Below are 18,265 nucleotides of genomic sequence, written 5' to 3'. Positions count from 1 at the left end.
GCTTTTTTATCCCGCATATTTCGTCAAAGGATTTTTGTGTTGCACAGGGTGTTGCGAGGTACGGACTATGGACTCGGTGAAGGCAAGGAAATGGGTAATCTAGCAGAACTTTTTGCTGGGCTAGACTGTGATTTCGGCAGTGACTGAAGCTCTGCTTCAGAAAGTTAAAGGCAAGAAGAAAAACGTTACTCAGGAAAGCAATAGGAGGGTGAGGCCAGCCGTTATCCCGTATTCCCACCGGGTAGCACATAATTTGAAAAAGGTTGCAAATAAATATGAGATTCCCGTAGTCTTTTCTGCCCCTTGCAAGCTAGCACGCTGTGTCACAGGATAAATAACGAAAAGACAAGACAGCAAACCTGTGGCGTAAAGCATGCCAACATGTTCGTCAGGTGTAGGGAAGGGGTGATTTACCAGATTCCGCTTACATGCGACAAAGTCTATATTGGACAAACCGGAAGGTGCCTGAACGAACGTTTAAGGGAACATGAGCGCTCACTTGAAAAAGGCACTGGCTCTAATCTAGCGCTTCAGTGCAAAGAGTGTAAATGCATGCCTCGATTACGCGAAACTGTTGTTCTTGATAGGAGTAGAGACAGCGTAGCCCGGGAGTTGAAGGAAGCTTTCTTTACAGAAAGAAAGGGCTTGGAATGTGTCAGTGACGCGTCAAAATCATTGTACAGGAGTGAACTTGCCTTTTTGGAACAACATTGCTTAATTTTTATTGTTGACTACGCGTGTTTCAATCGTTGAGTGTCACTGTTTCATCGTTTTATTTTTAAGGTCTGTGCATGTTTTTAGCCATACGTTGTTACATTCAGTTAGTTTTTATTCTTTCCACAATTCCATTCCGTCAGTTTTTATCGGTTTTACCCTTGTTACCTGCTATGGATGTTTTATCGGTTTTTATTGCTCTTTACACCTTGTGACATTAACTGTTAAGTCATCATGTATTTTTTGGTTACCATCCCCTTGAGATTCTGCTGACTTTTAGCCTTTTCACCCTGTTATGTTATTATCGCTTTTATGGCTCTTTACACCATGTGACATTAACTGTGTATAGTCATTGAGTGCAGTTTTCATTTTGTTACCATCCCTTTTGAGATTCAGTTCACTGTTAGCTTTATCACCCTGTTTTGTTTTTATCGCTTTTATGGCTCTTTGCACCATGGGACGTTGACTGCATCTGACTATCTTTCCCACTGCCTTCCTATATATTGCGCGAGTTTCGCTCAATAAATTCAGTTGTCAGTCAGCGCTGTTTCCTGTCACTTCCTCGTTTCGCCTTCGGGCTTCTTCTTTCGCTTCGGGCTTCTTCTTTCGCGCTGTTTTTACCAATGCTAGGAAATGGGTCTTTATTCAGAGAATTTGACCCAAAAGAAAAGAGGGCCCCAGGTCTTAGGAGAGTACAGACTGGCTCGCCGAGTAGCTTCTCTCTTCCTCTGCTGGAGGAAGACACCCTTCGTTGTCTGCCGCTCTCTCGAACGCCGCGCCCACGTGACCAATCTGTGCGTTCTAAAAACGAAGCGTCCCTGGGCACTGACGGTCGCGTTCTCGAACGCCTTGTCCACGCGACCAAGCTGGCGTTCTCGGGAGGCAGCGTCCTTGGGCATTGACGTTCGCGTTTTCGAACGCCGAACATGAGCTCCGCGTTCACGACTAGGCTGGCGCCCTGCGACGCCGAGTCTGGGTCGGAACGCTCCCGGCACAAACAGTTTCCGGAGCTCGCGGGCCCACAGGCCAGCAGTGTGTTGCAACGCAACAAACTCCTCCCCCGATGAAGTCCTTCGCCGAGGCTGCGTCCGTCCCCAGATGCAGGGCCGAGAGAAGCTCCGGTGCGCGGTTGAATTTCTTTGGAGAAATTCTAGAGGCTCGTGTACTGTGCGATGTCAGTGCACGTTAAAGAACCCCAGGTGGTCGAAATTCCGGAGCCCTCCCCTACAGCGTCTCTCATAGCCATAGTCGCTTTGGGGCATTAAACCCCATAAACCGACTCCCGGATCGGTCCCGAGGGGAGACTGATGCAAAGCGGGGTTGTGTCCCGAGGGGAGGGACGTATGTGCACAAATTCTGATTTCGACGGGGCGCACTGGAGTCCGCAGTAGGCCGCGTAGTCGTCGACTAGGGTCGCCGCTGCTTGCAGGCAGGATTCCATGTGGCCCAGGTTACCTTGCGTGGCCCAGATTGTAATGTCATCCGCATAAAGAGCGTGATGTATCCCGGGCAAAGAGGACAATTTGGAGGGAAGATGAAGCATTGCCAAATTGAAGAGGAGGGGAGACAGGACCGCGCCTTGAGGTGTTCCCCTCGAGCCGATGGTGTATGGCCCGTGTTCCGCATCTTGTATGCGTATGTAGGCTTGACGGTCTGTAAGAAATTGTTTTATGTAGTTGAATGTTTTGTGGCCACAGTTGGTGTTACTGAGGTGGTCCAGGATTACTTCGTGTTTGACGTTGTCGAATGCGCCTTTAAGATCCAAGGCCAGGACCACCTTGTCGTTGTGGGGACATTCGACAGGATCTAAGATGTCGTGGTGAAGCTGCAGAAGTATATCCTGTGCAGACTTGTGAGGGCGAAAACCGAACATGGTGTCCGCGAAAGTGTGCTGTGTTTCTAGAAAATCGGAGAGTCTGTCGCGCACCATCGTCTCCATCAGCTTGCCGACACAAGACGTGAGGGAGATGGGGCGAAGGTTCTCCACATCAATAGGTTTGCCGGCTTTCGGAATAAAGGTCACGAGAGCCGATTTCCAATCGAGAGGGAGAGGAGTCTCTCCGTCCCAAATGCTATTGATGTATTTGAGGAGCGCGGCGTAGGCTGCGTCGGGAAGGTTGGCCAAGAGCTTGACCGTAACCTTGTCGCGCCCGGGTGCAGTGCCCCGCTTCATTTTGCTCAAGGCCGCCCGGAGGTCGTGGAGCTGGAACGGCTTGTCCAGCTCCGTGTTCTCTTCGCCTGCATACGAGTACGCCGCCTGCCGGGGGTCCTTAGTGGTGCACAGGTAGCGATCCCTGAGCGTGTGCGCTAGTTGTTTTGTTGATCCTGTAAAGTTGTGCAAGGCCCTATGTAATTGGCGTTGGGTTTCCGTGCGTGTTTGTATTGGATCGATGAGAGCGCGGAACAGGCGCCACGTGTTGCGGCCAGACATCTGGCGAGCAGCCGCGTTGCACCGGTCCACCCAGTTAGTGTCGGCTAGCTGAGTAGCATATTCCGCTGCCGGTTGTGTGAGTTCCAGGATGCGGTTCTTTAGGCGTCTGTTATGTTTCTGTTTCTTCCATCGCTTCGTGAGGCTGCGACGGGCCTCCCAAAGGTGGAGAAGGTGGTTGTCCACGTCTGTTTGTGTTTCTGTAAGCTGTATCTGCTGTTCGTGTTGTGTAAGTGTAGAAGTGAGCGATCTGGACCAGGCGTCGTATCCCGACTGGAGGGGGTCTACAATAGGTAGAGAGGTGCGGAAAGTCGTCCAGTCAGGGATACGAGCTTGTTTTAGTGGGCGTTTCAGGGGACGCATGTAAATGGTTGTGTTGATTATACAGTGATCACTACCTAGAGTGTCCTCTGTATTCAGCCAGTCGGCATGTCGTATGTTGCGTGTAAATGTGAGGTCCGGGCAAGTATCTCGTTGAATGGAATTGCCGACACGTGTTGGGTTGGCGGGGTCAGTGTGCAGGGTGAGTCCAAGTGTGGAAAGAAGTTCCGCAAGCTTCCTCCCACGCCTGTCCTCCCGGGGGTATCCCCATAGCCTGCTCGGGGCGTTGAAATCGCCGACGATTAGGAGGGGATCCCTACCCGCCACCTGCATAGCTTGAGTGAAAATTTCATTGAACGTGACGTTGTTAAGTTTCGGTGGGCAGTAAATATTTAGAATGTGTACAGGTGGGTCAGACCGCTTTAGGGGATCCGCGTCCTTGGTCTCTTCATACACCACCAACGCAGAGTCGACACCACCCTAGCCAAACTTCGCACGGTGGGAGACCAGGTGGGCCGCATGGTCCGCCGGGTCTCCAACAAGCGGGGCGGATTACGAAGCAAGGATGCACTGCGGCTTGCCCATGCTTTCGTAACGAGTAGAATCCTCTACTCAACCCCCTACTTGCACCTGCGCAAACATGATGATGGCCAACTGGAGGTCATCCACCGGAAAGTCATCAAGCGGGCTCTCGACCTCCCGGTCACCACGTCCAACCAGCGACTTCTGGCCTTGGGCGTGGTGAACACATTTCGGGAGCTTCGAGAGGCCCACTTAGTCAACCAATACACGCGTCTTGCACAGACCACGTCCGGTCGCCGCCTCTTGGACCGGCTACACATCAAACATGACTACCATATTGAGGAAAGGGAGAGAGTGCCAGCACCCTGGAGACGCGCCCTCCGGGTCCGACCCCTTCCCCGCAACATGTCCAGAGAAGACCATAGCGGTCGTCGCCAGGCGCGCGCGGAAGCGTTGGCGCGATACTATGGTAACCAACAACATGTGTATTACGTGGACGTTGCCGGCCCACACCACGGGGTGTGGTACACGGCCGCAGTCGTACACAACACAAACACAGTCAACGGGCTCACTTTCAAAGCCTACAGCGCAACACACGCGGAGGAGATTGCCATTGCTCTTGCTCTCACTACTCCCAAGTCGAAACACATCATCACCGACTCGCGAGGGGCCTGTCGGAACTACGAGTTGGGCTGGGCTCCCCCGCTTGCCTGGCGCATACTGGAATATAGCTGTCGATCTGAAGATCCAACTCCACGCAACCTGATTTGGGCCCCCGGTCACCAGGGACTCCAGGGAAACGAACAGGCCGATCAGGCCGCCCGCGCACTCTCTCCCCGGGCTATCTCCCTGTCCTTGGAAGGGTACTCCCAATCAGACAATCTGGCCATTACATTCAAACAAATCACCGATTACTACAAGGAGGAGCACCGGCGCTACCCGGCCCCTTGTAAGGGTCTGGATCACGCTGACGAGCGCCTCCTCATCAAAATTCTTACTAACACTGTACTGTGCCCGGCGGTGCTTAAACATTTCAATACATCCTTTGATGGCGCGTGCCAGTTCTGTGGGGAGGTGGCTGACACCTTCCACATGGTTTGGGCGTGTCAGTCAAACCCATCTATCCCCCCCAACCCCAACCCCACCAGAGAGGACTGGGAGGCGGCCCTGCTCGGCTGTCAGGACCTAAAGACCCAAAAGGCCTTGGTTCACCGGACGCGGGCGGCGTTGCTTGCCAATGGGGCCCCGGAATAGGGGCTCCACCTAGTATTGTTAGGGGAAAGGGCCAATAGGGCCTACCCCAATCACCTCTCTGTAAATATTTATTGTATTATAAATGTTTTTCACCACCACCATAAACCGACCGAACCGACCGAACCGACCGACCGACCGACCGACCGACCGGCACGCACGCACGCACGCACGCACGCACACACACGCACGCACGCACGCACGCACGCACGCGCGCGCACACACACGCACGCACGCACGCACACACACACACACACACACACACACACACACACACACACACACACACACACGTGCATGTACTATCGCGCTCAATATGAGTTGCAACGCGCGGTCATCGACCGGGGATCGTTCCGTGGTGTGCCTCCTCTAAACAGTCGCTCGGAATTCTGGGAGAAACTTTTTCCACAGCGGGGGTGCTGTTGTTTCCTGGAACAGCAGTTTCTCCCAGAATTCCGAGCGACTGTTTGGAGGAGGCACACCACAGAACGAGCCCCGGTCGATGACCGCGCGTTGCAACTCATATTGAGCGCGATAGTACACGTTCGGGGAAATCTCTGACTGAAGGTGCCCAAGCGACGGACGTCTGCCAGACGCCGTTTGTCAAAAATCTGCCTCTCCCGTAACCGAGAGCAGAGTAAGCATGAAATGTTTACGGGCATAAAACACTGGTTGTAGATGGTACTAGTCAAAATCTTGAAATGGGTCTAGTGTTCAACACACCACACCACACATACTGTGCACTGGTCCATGTGGACGCAATCGTTTCCTGTGAGTGTCTGGTAAATCTCTTCCGCCCTGCCTCGTGAGCTGTATCCGGTTTCTGTTTGCCTTCCATCTTTGTAATCGTTGTTTTCATTCCTCGGTTATTTGTACCGCTTTGCCTATGTGACAATGGTGACGTCACCACTGGATTACGTCACACATAATTGTTGACGAAGTAATTTTAAATTACTAATTAGTGACTAATTGCTGATTAATTACTAAATAATACTTAACTGCTAGTTAATGACGCTTAAGCTTCGCCTTTAGGAGTGGAACGCGACAGCGTTGTAGCGCTGCCAGGAAGTCCACGGAACGCCACCACCCGTTTGGCGCAATGCCTTTTCCTTTGAACGCGACGCTTTTTGAGGAAAGGAAATTAAGCAGTAATTCTCTGTCATCTCGGTGGACACCCGAACCGCACCGTACAGGAAGGGTGAAATGCCGCCCGTTCAGCGTGATGCCTTGCGCTTTGAACGCAAGGCTTTTTGAGGAAAGGAAATGGCACAGTAATTCTCTGTCATTTGGGTGGACACCCGAACCGCACAGTAAAGGAAGAGAGGAACGCTACCACCCGTTCGGCGCGATGCCTTGCCCTTTGAACGCAACGGTTTTTGAGGAAAGAAATGGCGCAGTAATTTTCTGTCATCTCGGTGGACACCCGAACCGCACCATACAGGAAGGGAGGAACGCTGCCACCCGTTCGCCGCGAGAGAGAGAGAGAAAACTTTATTTACACAGGAATTCAGGGCACGCCCCAGGGTCACCGCACGACCCCACTGCACTCAATTGTTTATGTTCCGGAGGTCCATAACACTGGCAACACGGCCGGTGGCGATGGTCTGCACGGCCGGGTCCTCCGAGCGCAGCAGGGTCTCCCAGTCCTCCCAGGTCTTTTGGTTCTCTAGGTCCCGCGGGAGAGGGTCCGCCGGGAGAGGGAAATGATGTGGAGGGAAGAGGCGCAGGGTTCTGGGCATAGAGTGCATGCCGGATTGGGGAAGGAGGGATGATAATGGGCTAGGTTAAGGGGTGAAGGGAGTGTGTGTGTCTGTAGTCTGCGCCAGAGTGTTGCGTGTTTCTTATCTAGGGAGGGGTGGGGCGGGGGGTAGAGCTGGCGTAAGGCTCTATGCGACTGGGTCAGATCACTGAACGAGTGCATGTGCTTCTTCGTGAATCCCCGATCAGAGGCCACCTGAGCCCGGTTTAAAGAACCTCGGGCTAAAAGGTTGACGGCCTCGTTTCCGGGATTCCCGGAGTGCGCGGGCACCCATATCAGCTCCACTTGGCGGGGAGGGGGGCACCGGCAGTATGCCAAAAGCAGGGACATGGACTCGGCCTCGAACGAAGTTTAGAATCGCAGTTTTAGAATCGCTTAAAATGTACCGGGCTTCCGTGTGGGTGATAGCAAGTGCAATGGAGGCTTCCTCTGCAGCTTCTGGGGAGGTGTCTGGGGCGAGAAGGTAGTGTGAGGAGGGCGGAAAAAGAGGAGTCCACCACAGCTGTTGTCGCTTCATCACGCGTGCAGGCAGCGTCCACCCAAACGGCGTCCGGCTGAGGGCCGTACGCTCGATGGAGTGCCTTCGCACGGGCTCTGCGGCGCTGCTCATGGTGGGACGGGTGCATATTCCTCGGGAGCGGCCTGATGAGGAGCTCTCGGTGAAGGGATCGTGGGATGGCGAGGAGGGTTGGGTCGTTGGCCGGTATTTTGATTCCGAGGATGTCCAGGATATAGCGACCTGTGGAGGTTTATGTGAGCCTGATGTATTGGGCCTGTCGGTGGGCCTCCACCAGTTCCCCGATCGTATTGTGGAGGCCCAGGCCTAGTAATCTGTCTGTGGGTGTGTTGAGGGGAAGGTGAAGTGCTACCTTGAATGCCTTGCGAATCAAAGCATCCAAAGCGTTTATGTCATGTTTGGATAGTTGTAAGTATGGGGTAGTGTACAGCACACGGCTGAGGACAAAGGCATGAATGAGGCGATATAGGTCGCGCTCCTTCATGCCTCTATGACGTCCCGAAACCCTGTGGATGAGGTGCGATATCGCGCCTACATCCTGCTTGAGTTTCTTGAGGGTGGTGGTGTTTTTGCCATCGTTCTGGATGTGCAGGCCCAATACACGGAGGGTTCCAACCTCAGGTACCGGGTTACCATTCAGTTCAATGGCAATGGGGGAGCGGGGGCAGCGGTGGCTCTTAGGCCGGATGAGGAAGAGTTCGCACTTCTCTGGGGAGCAAGACAGTCCGATGGTCCGTGCGTAATTTTGGGTGAGGGTGGCTGCTTCCTGTAAGGTGTTCTCTATGTCTCCGTCACTGCCGTGAGTGGTCCACAGGGTGATATCGTCGGCATAAAGAGTGTGCTTCAGGTGGGGAATAGTGGCCAATTTTCGGACGAGGGGGATGAGGGTAATGTTAAAGAGAAAGGGGGAACGGACGGACCCTTGAGTGGTGCCGATACTCTGAAGAGTGTAGGAGGGGGAAGACAGAGGGCCGTAGTGTATCTCAGCTGTGCGGTCAGTGAGGAATGCTTGAATGTAGGCATACGTGCGCGCACCCAAATTCAAGGGGGATAGAGCAGTCATGATCGCCTGATGTTCAATGCGATCAAAAGCTTTGGAGAGATCCAAAGCTAAGACTGCCTTGGTTGTGGACCCGGAAGAAGCGGGTCGAAAATGTCGTGTGAGAGTTGCAGCATGGCGTCCTGTGCGGATAGATGGGGGCGAAATCCTACCATGCTATGCGGGTAAAGATTGTTGTCCGCCATGTGACTTGTGAGTCTCTCTATCACAACATGCTCTAGGAGCTTCCCAAGGCATGAGGTTAGCGAAATCGGGCGAAGGTTTTGAAGTGTAAGTGGTTTGTTGGGTTTAGGTATGAATAATACCTTCGCGTGGCGCCAGGACTGAAGGAGGTTACTCTCCCTCCAGCACTGGTTAATTTCGTAATGTGGGTGATCGATTGGTCATCCAGATTACGGAGCATGGAGTTTGTGATTTGGCCTGCACCAGGTGCGGAGTTGGCGCGGAGAGTCAGGAGGGCCGCTCTGACTTCCGTCTCCGTGATGTCGGTGTCGAGTGTTGGATTTGCTTGTCCTGTGTAGTGCGGCAGAGGTATGGGGCCGCCTGGAGATGTGTACATGGTTTGAAGTGTGTCTAGAAGGGTGTCGGGATCGTCAATGTTTTCATGTGTGAGGCGTGTCACGTGGTACTGCGTTGCTGATTTGGTGCGCGTGGGGTCAATGAGATGTCGGAGGAGTTGCCATGCGCGTTTGCTGGACAGGTTTCCGGCGATGCCGTCACATATCTGTCCCCAGTTGGATCGGCAGAGCTCCTCAGAGTGCTGTTGGATTTGTGTCTGCAGCGCGGCCAGCCGCTTCTTAAGCGTTCTGTTGTGTTTGTTGCCTTTACAGCGTTCTATAGCTATACTCCGTTTCATACATCATGTGCAACGCTGTCAAGGCTACGGAAGTAGTCCGCACGAAAAAATAATAAAATTGTGTCCCTCCGCACTCGTTTCGTGGCCGAGTTGTCTAAGGCGTCGCTCTGGGACGACTAGGAACTTTGGCGGCGTTGGTTCGAATCCACCTCGATACTTCTTTTTTTTCCAGCATTTCACGTACGTAGGTTGCAATCCACCTCGCGACATTTTTTTTTAATTAGGAATTTGTAGTTGACGCCAATTGATATCATTTTTTGCTCACAATATCTTCAATACCAAGCTGAAACGACGATGAAAAATGGTTTTTCGTTCAGGATTCAGGCCATCTGTAATTTTCGTTTTGCTGTAACCCACGGCACTGCTCACTCCTCTGTCTCTGTCGAGGTATCGGGCATGTCATGAACTATTCCTTGCATCCGGCAGAGCAGGGGATCGAGTTTTTAAGACGGTCCGGGACTGACGGCCACTCCGTTGCGGAATAGCGCGATGCACATCATGTGTGCAGTTTGTTTTTTAGATTCCTTATTCTCAGGGTATACTGATGTCATAATTTTCATGAGATAATTTTTGTGCGAGTTTTCTTTCTGGCAAAAAAAGCAATATCCGTTGCAGAATAATAGCGAGATGCATATCATGTGAGCAGTTTGTTTTTTATTCCTTTTTGTCAGGGTATACTGATGTCGTGACTTTTATGAGTCGATTTTTGTGCGAATTTTCTTTCTGGCAAAAAAAAGCAATATTCTGCTTCTTGTCATAAACAAGCGCTCTTTTAGGTGCACTGTTATGTGCAGAGCAAGATGCTGAAATTTCTGGCTGAGGAAAGAAATTTCTTTTTGCCACACTCAAATGGCTTTTTCCCGCCTAAGAAAAGAGAAATTTCGAAGCCTTGATTAAAAATTTTGGCGTCTTGCATACTGGTGAAAGAGAAACATCAATACTGCAATGTGGCAATCAACAACTACCTTTGCAGTAGTTGTTAAAAACATTTATTAGAAAAAAGGGTTCAGGGAAAAGGATCGTAGTGGGGCCCTCAGTCCCGGACTTCGTTGGCGAAGGCTGCTCGACGAGTCTCGGGCAAGATAGAACTGCCCCCCACGTCTGTTGTTTGTAGTGCACAAGACTATTAATTGACAGTACCAATAAGCGGTTCAGTGCACTGACAATAGTTTGTGACGTGTGCCGTAAGATGTTTCCACGCAAGGAACCACACTCGGAGAGCCAGCTGTCTTTGGAAAGGGTCGATACGCAGTCCTCTGCTTGCTGTGGGACCTTGGCAATTTTGAGCTTGCGTTTGTAATTATTCCGCTGACGACACCAGCACCAGCTGAGACGTCCTGCTTCCCAGGGGTGGTTTTCAGGAGTGCCCATTGCAGGGTGGGCTTCTGTTTGCAGTGTCTCAGACTACTGATCCACAGTTGCGATGTGGAATTCAGCCCACTGCTAAGAGCTTGTGATGAGTGCAGTAAACCCCCAACCACTACCCCCCAAACAAACAAACAAACAAACAAACAAGCAATCTCTTCACAAAAGTCACACAAATTCATCATCACTGAAATCTTCATCGCTGATTTCAGCAATCGAATCATCAGACGAGGAATTGCATGAGTCACAGACACTGAAAACAAGAGGATCTATTTCGGTGTCCACAATCATGTCCCTTTCCCAAGCCTCAGCCTCAATTTGCTGGACATGGGCACAACAGTTTTCCCAGTTTTGTTGGGTTACACCCGCCAACGCCACGGCTAGGAGCTTTTCAACTTCTGCCAAAGTGAAACCTTTGTTCCTGCTTGCTATAAAGCCCTTCACTTGGCTCCAAACAAGTTCAATAGGGTTGAACTCACAGTGCTAGGGCGGTATACGGAGAACATCGTGGCCATGGGCAGCCGCCAAGGTGTCAATCCTGTAGATAATGCTTGGAGTGTTGACTTTTTGTGTGAGCTCAAGTAGCTCTGCCCTCACCATGTCGGCAGTCCAGGGGACCCCTTCTTTGTCAGCCAAAGCTGAATATCTGCTTTTCGGGTTGATGACGTAGGGGCCTTTTCAAGCGCCACACTGTGGTATGGCGCATTGTCCATTACAATAAAGCTGTTGCCTGGAACATTAGGCAGAAGCTTCTCTGTGAACCACATCTCGAAGTATTTTCCATCCATTTCGGAGTGGTAATCAGCCTTGTTGCCCTTCTTGGCTCGGAAGAAGTCAACAGCTCCTTGCACAAAGCCTGTTGCAGAGCTCCCGGCACGCACAAGGATCAAACGGGCCCCCTTTCCTGAGGGCGCAGGCAGTCCTGTTGTCAGGCCTTTCAGGAACGCATCATGCGAGGGCTTCACGCTTCTGTCCTGCCAGACAGTTTCCTTCGTATGCCCGCTGTTCACCAAGGTTTCGTCCAGGTAAATGATGGATCTGCACAAAGCAAAACAAAATAATGGATGAGGTAATTAACATCATTAAACATACCCACGGCTATGCCATAGCAGCAATACGAGTCTTGCCATATCACTGACAACACAGAGCAGAATACAGGCAAAAAAATTGAGTACGAAATGTTACTTCATGATTTATCTTCATTCTTTGCCTGCGAAATGATATGCACGCGACCACCAGGAGCCCCAAGTTGCGTCCATCGGAAGAACGAGTACTACGATTCATTCCTGCATGTCATTTCTGCCATGACGGCGGGATGATACGCATACTGGTGCCTCAACCAGTGGAGACCTGTTTTTGGCTTGTCGTAGCAGACAGTTGGAGTTAAACTAATTACTTCTGACCAACTCAGGTAGTTCCTCACCCAAATATAGCATAAAACATCACCGGCCACCAAATGCCACCTCTGAGCAAAATTCACGTCAAAAGAATTGGGGATGAGCAAATTTTAAGGCGGAAGCTTTTAATGCTTCACTCTTAGAGGCGACGCTTCGATCTTAGCCAAAAGGCCGAGAAGCGATGCTGCCGCGGTGGCTCAGTGGTTATGGTGCTCGGCTGCTGGCCCGAAAGACGCGGGTTCGATCACGGCCGCGGCGGCTGAATTTCGATGGAGGCGAAATTCCTGAGTCCTGTGTACTGTGCGATGTCAGTGCACGTTAAAGAACCACAGGTGGTCGAAATTTCCGGAGCCCTTCACTACGGCGTCCCTCATAGCCTGAGTCGCTTTGGAACGGTAAACCCGAATAAGATGAGACAATTTTCGACTGGTGTCCACCGAGATATGTGAGAGAGTTACAGCGTAATTTCCTTTCCTGAAATACAATTTTCATTTTCTTCATTACGGTCCCTCTTTCTTATTTCACTCCCACTTTCTCCCTTCCTCTACGGTGCGGTTCAGGTGTCCACCGAGATGACAGAGAATTACAATGCCATTTTCTTTCCTCAAAAAGCGTTGCGTTCAAAGGGCAACGCATCGCGCCGAACGGGTGGTGGCGTTCCCGTGGACTTTAACGTGGACTGCCTGGGAGCGCTACAACACGCTGTCGCGTTCCACTCCTAAACACAAAAGATTAAGCGTCATTCATTTGCAGTTAATTAATGCATCAACAGATTGTGAAGTGAACAATCGCAGAGCCGAATGCAGCACTCAGGCTTTCGCCTTTCACCACTTTAGCCGCTAAAGTTCCTCGTAATTTTTTCATATTTTTTTCTGATGACGCAACATTCATTGGCAGTTCTGCAAGAAATCCGTATTATTGTTATTAAATTGTAAACGTTAACATCACGCGTTATGGGACAATCTAAACGTGCTCTGAGAGAAAAGATGCAAAGCATTATTCTTACCTGCCCTGTCTTCGGAATTCCTTAATCGCCCGCAGGAACCGCCGGTGCCAGGCAATGATGTCACTGCGCTCGATGAAAGCAAGATTCCTTTTTCTTTTCTGAAATACGAAGCCAATGTCCTTCAACAACGTCCACAAGGTGGTTTTCTTGAAGTTCGGCAGGTCCTCGTCTTCGTTGACAGCCTTCCGAACACTCTCCAGCGTGGGTACCTGTCGCTTCCTGTACATCTCATGTACCTTCAGTCGCACGGCATGCACCGTGAAGCTGTCATGCTTCACCGTTCGTGAACTTGCGATTCTCACATGACGAGGCCTTTTCTTCGGAGGCATCAATGGTCCGCAAAGGCGCTCCGCCTTGTACTATTTTGCGACGGTACGCGGAGACACTCCCGTATCCTCGCTAACAACATTCACAATATCCCGCACGGATTTCTGCGGGAAACGGGCTCTATTCCGAGCATACACGTTTTAAATGACTTGCTTCGCGTGTCTGGACATCTTCGAAGTGCGAATCTTCGAAAAAAGCCGCTCCGGATAGGTGGTCGAGATCAATGCGTTGGACGCCATTTTCTGAAAACGAGATGCGCAGCACGGAGAGCACAGCTGGCAGGGTTGCAGGTCGGCGAAAACGCGACACGAACAAAAACGACAAACGAAACATATAAATGTACTGATTCCGATCTTTTCCCTATAAAAAAAGCTGTTCTTTACCAAATTGATGTCAAACGTAATATATATTAAGCTTGCAGACAAAGCAATTATTATTTCCGCTCGTCACGAGCATGCACTATTTTTTATCGCGGATGCAGGGAGCGTGAACAACAGCTGTAGATTTGACAGCGCTGCACCTGATGTATGAAACGGAGTATAGACGCGGCATCTGCCATCGATACATGTAACGGTGGTGGTGATGAAAACATTGCCAAGCAATGCAGAGAAGGGCAAACTCCGCCCCCCTTACATGGCACGAGGCTTGGCGCCAATGAGAGGAGGATGTCACCTGGCTTGTCCAATGCACCTTGAGCAAACGATAGTATAGGTGGTGTGGAGTGAGCGCGTGCCACGAGACAAGTTGGATAAAATCTTTCGAGGCTGACCTGAACGAACACTGTTCGACCAGAACCGGAGGTGAGCAGAGGCGTGCGGCTTCATGGAGCTGTGCTATGCTCCTGGGTCGTTTTCAGCTACCGATGTTGGTGTTTTACGGGGGAAACACCTGCTGCGCACAGCAGCCTGCTGATCTCCCTCCGCTACCTTTCACCACCAGACTGCAGGCTCCTACCACAACGCGCCAGGCAAGCGTTCCGCCTTCCTCTCCGAGAAATGGTGGAGGCTCCACACAAAGGTCCGGTAGCGACGCTGTACTCAAGGTTTGACCTTCCTTTTTTCTGTGTATTTCTTAATTCCATCTTAATGGTCGCGTAATTAGGAGAGCAACAATTGCGCTTATTGTTTCTATCACGGCCCCAACATGGGTATTGGTACAGCGTGGAGTCATCTCTGGGCTTTTGGGCGCGGCGTCCCTACCCGCGCTATCGGGTGTGGAAAGTCAGACGACCTTATTGGTTAAGGTCGAGTCATTAACTCGGTTGCGATCGCGGCGTTCGCAGGCAAAGCACAGTACACGAGGATCCAGACTTATTAATACTCCTGCGCCAACCCCGTGGCACAAAGAGGGCTGATATTGCCTAGCCTTGCTCCGATCTCCAACTGCAATGACGTGTATTCGGCGGAAGTAGGCATGAAACGGAGTGAGCGCAAGTGACCGTGCAAGTGTGGCCGCGTTCGGCTTGCGATTCGAGACAACGCATGTGATGGCGTCTCGCAATTGAGCGTTCGATGCTCTCGCGGACCTTGCACCGGTGGCTTCTTTTTTCGGTTGGGTGCTCAAGAGCTTGCGTCCGCGGCCAGCCTGCGAGCATCGGCTGAATATCGAAGCCCATGAATTCATCGAGGCCTTACTGGCCACGAGACCACCTTATTCTTTTGACTCGGCACCATCAGCCGGCCTCTCTCCTCCAGACCAGCAGTTCTGCATCGCGATGGCGTTCCGCGCCGACATTCGAACCAGTATTCTAGCCCCGTAACGGCCGTAACAGAAAAGTGAGATGTTTCTCTGAGAAAGCTGTAGAAGCTTTGTTGTAAGCTTCTTAGGGTGTAGTACAGTGGCTGCCGTAACGCGTAACGTTACGCGGGATGCTTTCGCACTTTCTCACTGCGCGGTTGAAGTGTCCAGCTACAAAGTGAGCCAGGAATGCGCCTTTCCTTTCCTTAAAAACAACAGGAAGCTGCGGTGGTTCAGTGGTTATGGTGCTCGGCTGCTGACCCAACAGACGCGGTTTCGATCCCGGCTACGGCAATTGAATTTCGATGGACGCTAAATTCTAGAGGCTCATGCGCTGTGCGATGTCAGTGCAAGTTAAAGAACGCCAGGCGGTCGAAATTTCTGGAGCCCTTCTACGGCGACCCTCATAGTCCGAGTCGTTTTCAGATGTTAAAACCACCATAAACCAAACCAAACCATTTTCCAAGCTTTGCCAGTGGGCGCCTCAACAGCGCCGTGAGGTAGGAACACGAACGCCGGTGAAAGCTTGTTCCCTGCAAACTCCTCCTACTCCTATCCTTTCTTGCTAACGTCCCCCCCCCCCTTTCTTTCCCTCTGCCTGTCCGCTTAAGGCGAAAGCCTTTAATGGCTCATACTGTCGTGACCAAGACGTGATAGACGTGTTAGCAAATTTGTCCACGTTCCAGATTGGTCGAAATGGTCGTGACGTCACTGCGCGCGAATTTTGATGGGTGTCCACCGAAGTATGTGAGACAGTTACTGCGCAATTTCCTTTCCCCCAATACAATTTTCGACTGTTGTCCGCCGAGATATATGAGACAGTTATTGCGTAATTTCCTTTCCTGAAATACAATTTTCATTTTCTTCATTACGCCCATCTTTCTTCTTTCGGTACGGCTCAGGTGTCCACCGAGATGAGAGAAATTTGAACGCTTTCCTCAAAAAGCTTTGCGTTCAAAGGGCAACGCATCGCACCGAACGGGTGGTGGCGTTCCGTGGACTCCCTGGCAGCGCTACAACACGCTGTCGCGTTCCATTCCTAAAGGCAAAGATTCAGCGTCATTAATTGGCAGCTAATTAATGTACCAACAGAATGTGAAGTTAACAATCACGTAGGAGAATGCAGCACTCAGGCGTTCGCCTTTCACCATTTTATCCGTTAAAGTTCCTCGTAATTTTTCTTCTCGCTAGCAGCAGCTCAGTTAGGTTTCGACGGCATATGCCGTGGCTAGCAAAATTCAGGGGGCAATTTTTTGACTTGCGGTGAGGCGAAGGCCTTAAGCGCAGTGTTGCTGCTTTTGTCACTTATGTGTGGTTAAGATGTTAAGCTTCGCCTCCAAGAGCGGAACGCGACAGCGTCCTGCAACGCTGCCAGAGAGTCCATAGAACGCCATCGCCAGTTCGGTTCTACGCCTTGCTCGTCGGTAAATTGGTTTTTGAGGAAAGGAAATGTATATATCTGTCATATGTCGGTGGACACCTAAACCTCGCCGTAACGGGAAGGGAGGAAGATGGGAGTGAACGAAGACACCGTATTTACTAGACGCGCCTTTGCTCATTCCAAACCATCGAGCTGGCATGGCGGAGTTTCAGTTCAACTAAGTCCTGAAACAACGCCATGCCAGCTCGATTTTAACCTGCCGTGTCAGTGCAAGTGTTGCCGACATGTTTTACTTCTTTGTACCCGTTGTGAAAATGGAATAAAGAAAAAAAAAAGCTGGCAGGGCGGAGTGGTAGCGTGCTCGTCTCGCACTCCGGAGACCGGGGTTCGATTCCCAAGCTCGGCTGTTTTCCTACTTGGTTTTATTTATTTATCTGGTATGACTAGAAAGGTTCATTAGGCTAATTGGTTAAGTAAGCAATTTTTTTTAATGCGATGTTGATTGCCCCAGGGCACAAAACGGCATGTAATGATAAATGAGGATGCCTAAATAAATGAGTAAAGGTTCGCTGATCTAATGAAATCGAGCAGTGAACGATGATGAGGTCCTTGTGTCCAAGCGGTGTATGAAGAACTATTATCGGGCGAAAGACCCGCTGCCGCCAGGTGCCGAATTCTTGTCGGCTTCAACACCGGGCAAACCCACAGCAGGTGGTGAATGTCGGCCTCAAGATTTCGGTTCTTGCAGACTGGACACCCGGGGCGGGGAAATACACCTTCGAATTGCGGCCACTTTGGTGTAACGGCCGGAGTTACGGCAACCCCGACCCGGATCCTCCGAAGCGCAACCTCCTCTGCACGGGTAAGACCACGGGGGAGGGTTACCGCACACGGAGGGATTAGAGCACGAGTGCGGCGCCGGAGGTGTTCCTTTTTTGCTAAAAGGAGGGTGGTGTCATCCAGTGTTAGGACTCGAGGCGAAGACGAAGTTGGGGTCACAAGGTGGGTCGCAGAATCTGCACGGCTTTGCGAAATCAGGAGGTCTCGTGGGACCCACTGAATTCGGATTGGCTGCGGGATGCGCGCCGCGAGAAGATGGATGTCCTGGCAAATGCGTGGGGTGCGACTGACGCGTCGTAGTAGGCGTATGACTTGAAGAGCGTCGGTGCGGATGACAATGCGAGACATAGGTAGTAGGGGAACGGCGGCCACTGAGCATAGTGCCTCTTGAACGGCAAGCATCTCCGCAGAGAAGGAGGAAGGAGGTTCTGGGAAGCGAAACCTGGACGCTTTGTTGAGGGCAGGCTTGCAAGGGCAGTAAATTGCAGTAGTGGTTTCGCAAGCCTGGATGCTTGCGTCAACGTAAAAAACGATGGAGCCAGGCGGCAGATGGGCGTCTTCTTGTGTAATTCGTTCGCGAAACGCCTCCGCGAGGGTAGATGATGGCCGACGTAGATCAGTTGGTTTGTTATCGCGTAGCTGCACAAAATGCCAGGGAGGGAGAACTGGCGGAGGCGGCTGTCGAATGGAGTGCGAGGAAGCATACGCCCTGAGTGCACACGTTGCGTGTGTAAGGTTAGACTTAAGCCGGCGAGCATCCCGTCTTTGCTGCACCACCTCATCT

General features: G+C 51.4%; 2 protein-coding genes across 15 annotated transcripts in view; one reads left to right on the top strand and one right to left on the bottom strand.

Moving 5' to 3' along the window:
- Positions 1-11,072: 11,072 nt before the first annotated feature.
- Positions 11,073-13,423, bottom strand: LOC149334592 (uncharacterized). The gene is made up of 2 exons (XM_089556278.1): positions 13,197-13,423; positions 11,073-11,831 (listed from the first exon to the last, which is right to left on the bottom strand). The coding sequence occupies exons 1-2, from the start codon at positions 13,421-13,423 to the stop codon at positions 11,387-11,389; spliced, it is 672 nt and encodes a 223-aa protein (XP_089412404.1). The 3' UTR covers positions 11,073-11,386.
- Positions 13,424-14,068: 645 nt separating this feature from the next.
- LOC149334590 (uncharacterized) overlaps positions 14,069-18,265 on the top strand; it is a 110,365-nt gene continuing 106,168 nt past the window's right edge. For all 14 annotated transcript variants that reach the window (XM_089555224.1, XM_089555223.1, XM_089555232.1 and 11 more), the window contains exon 1: positions 14,069-14,565. The gene's annotated coding sequence lies outside the window, so the exon portion shown is untranslated. The remainder of the gene's footprint in view (positions 14,566-18,265) is intronic.

This window comes from Amblyomma mixtum, chromosome 8, assembly GCF_055824585.1.
Source record: "Amblyomma mixtum isolate Tamu chromosome 8, ASM5582458v1, whole genome shotgun sequence".
NCBI lineage: Eukaryota > Metazoa > Arthropoda > Arachnida > Ixodida > Ixodidae > Amblyomma > Amblyomma mixtum.
The sequence above is the reverse complement of the archived record's forward strand: the minus strand, read 5'-3'. Positions and strand labels throughout refer to the sequence as shown.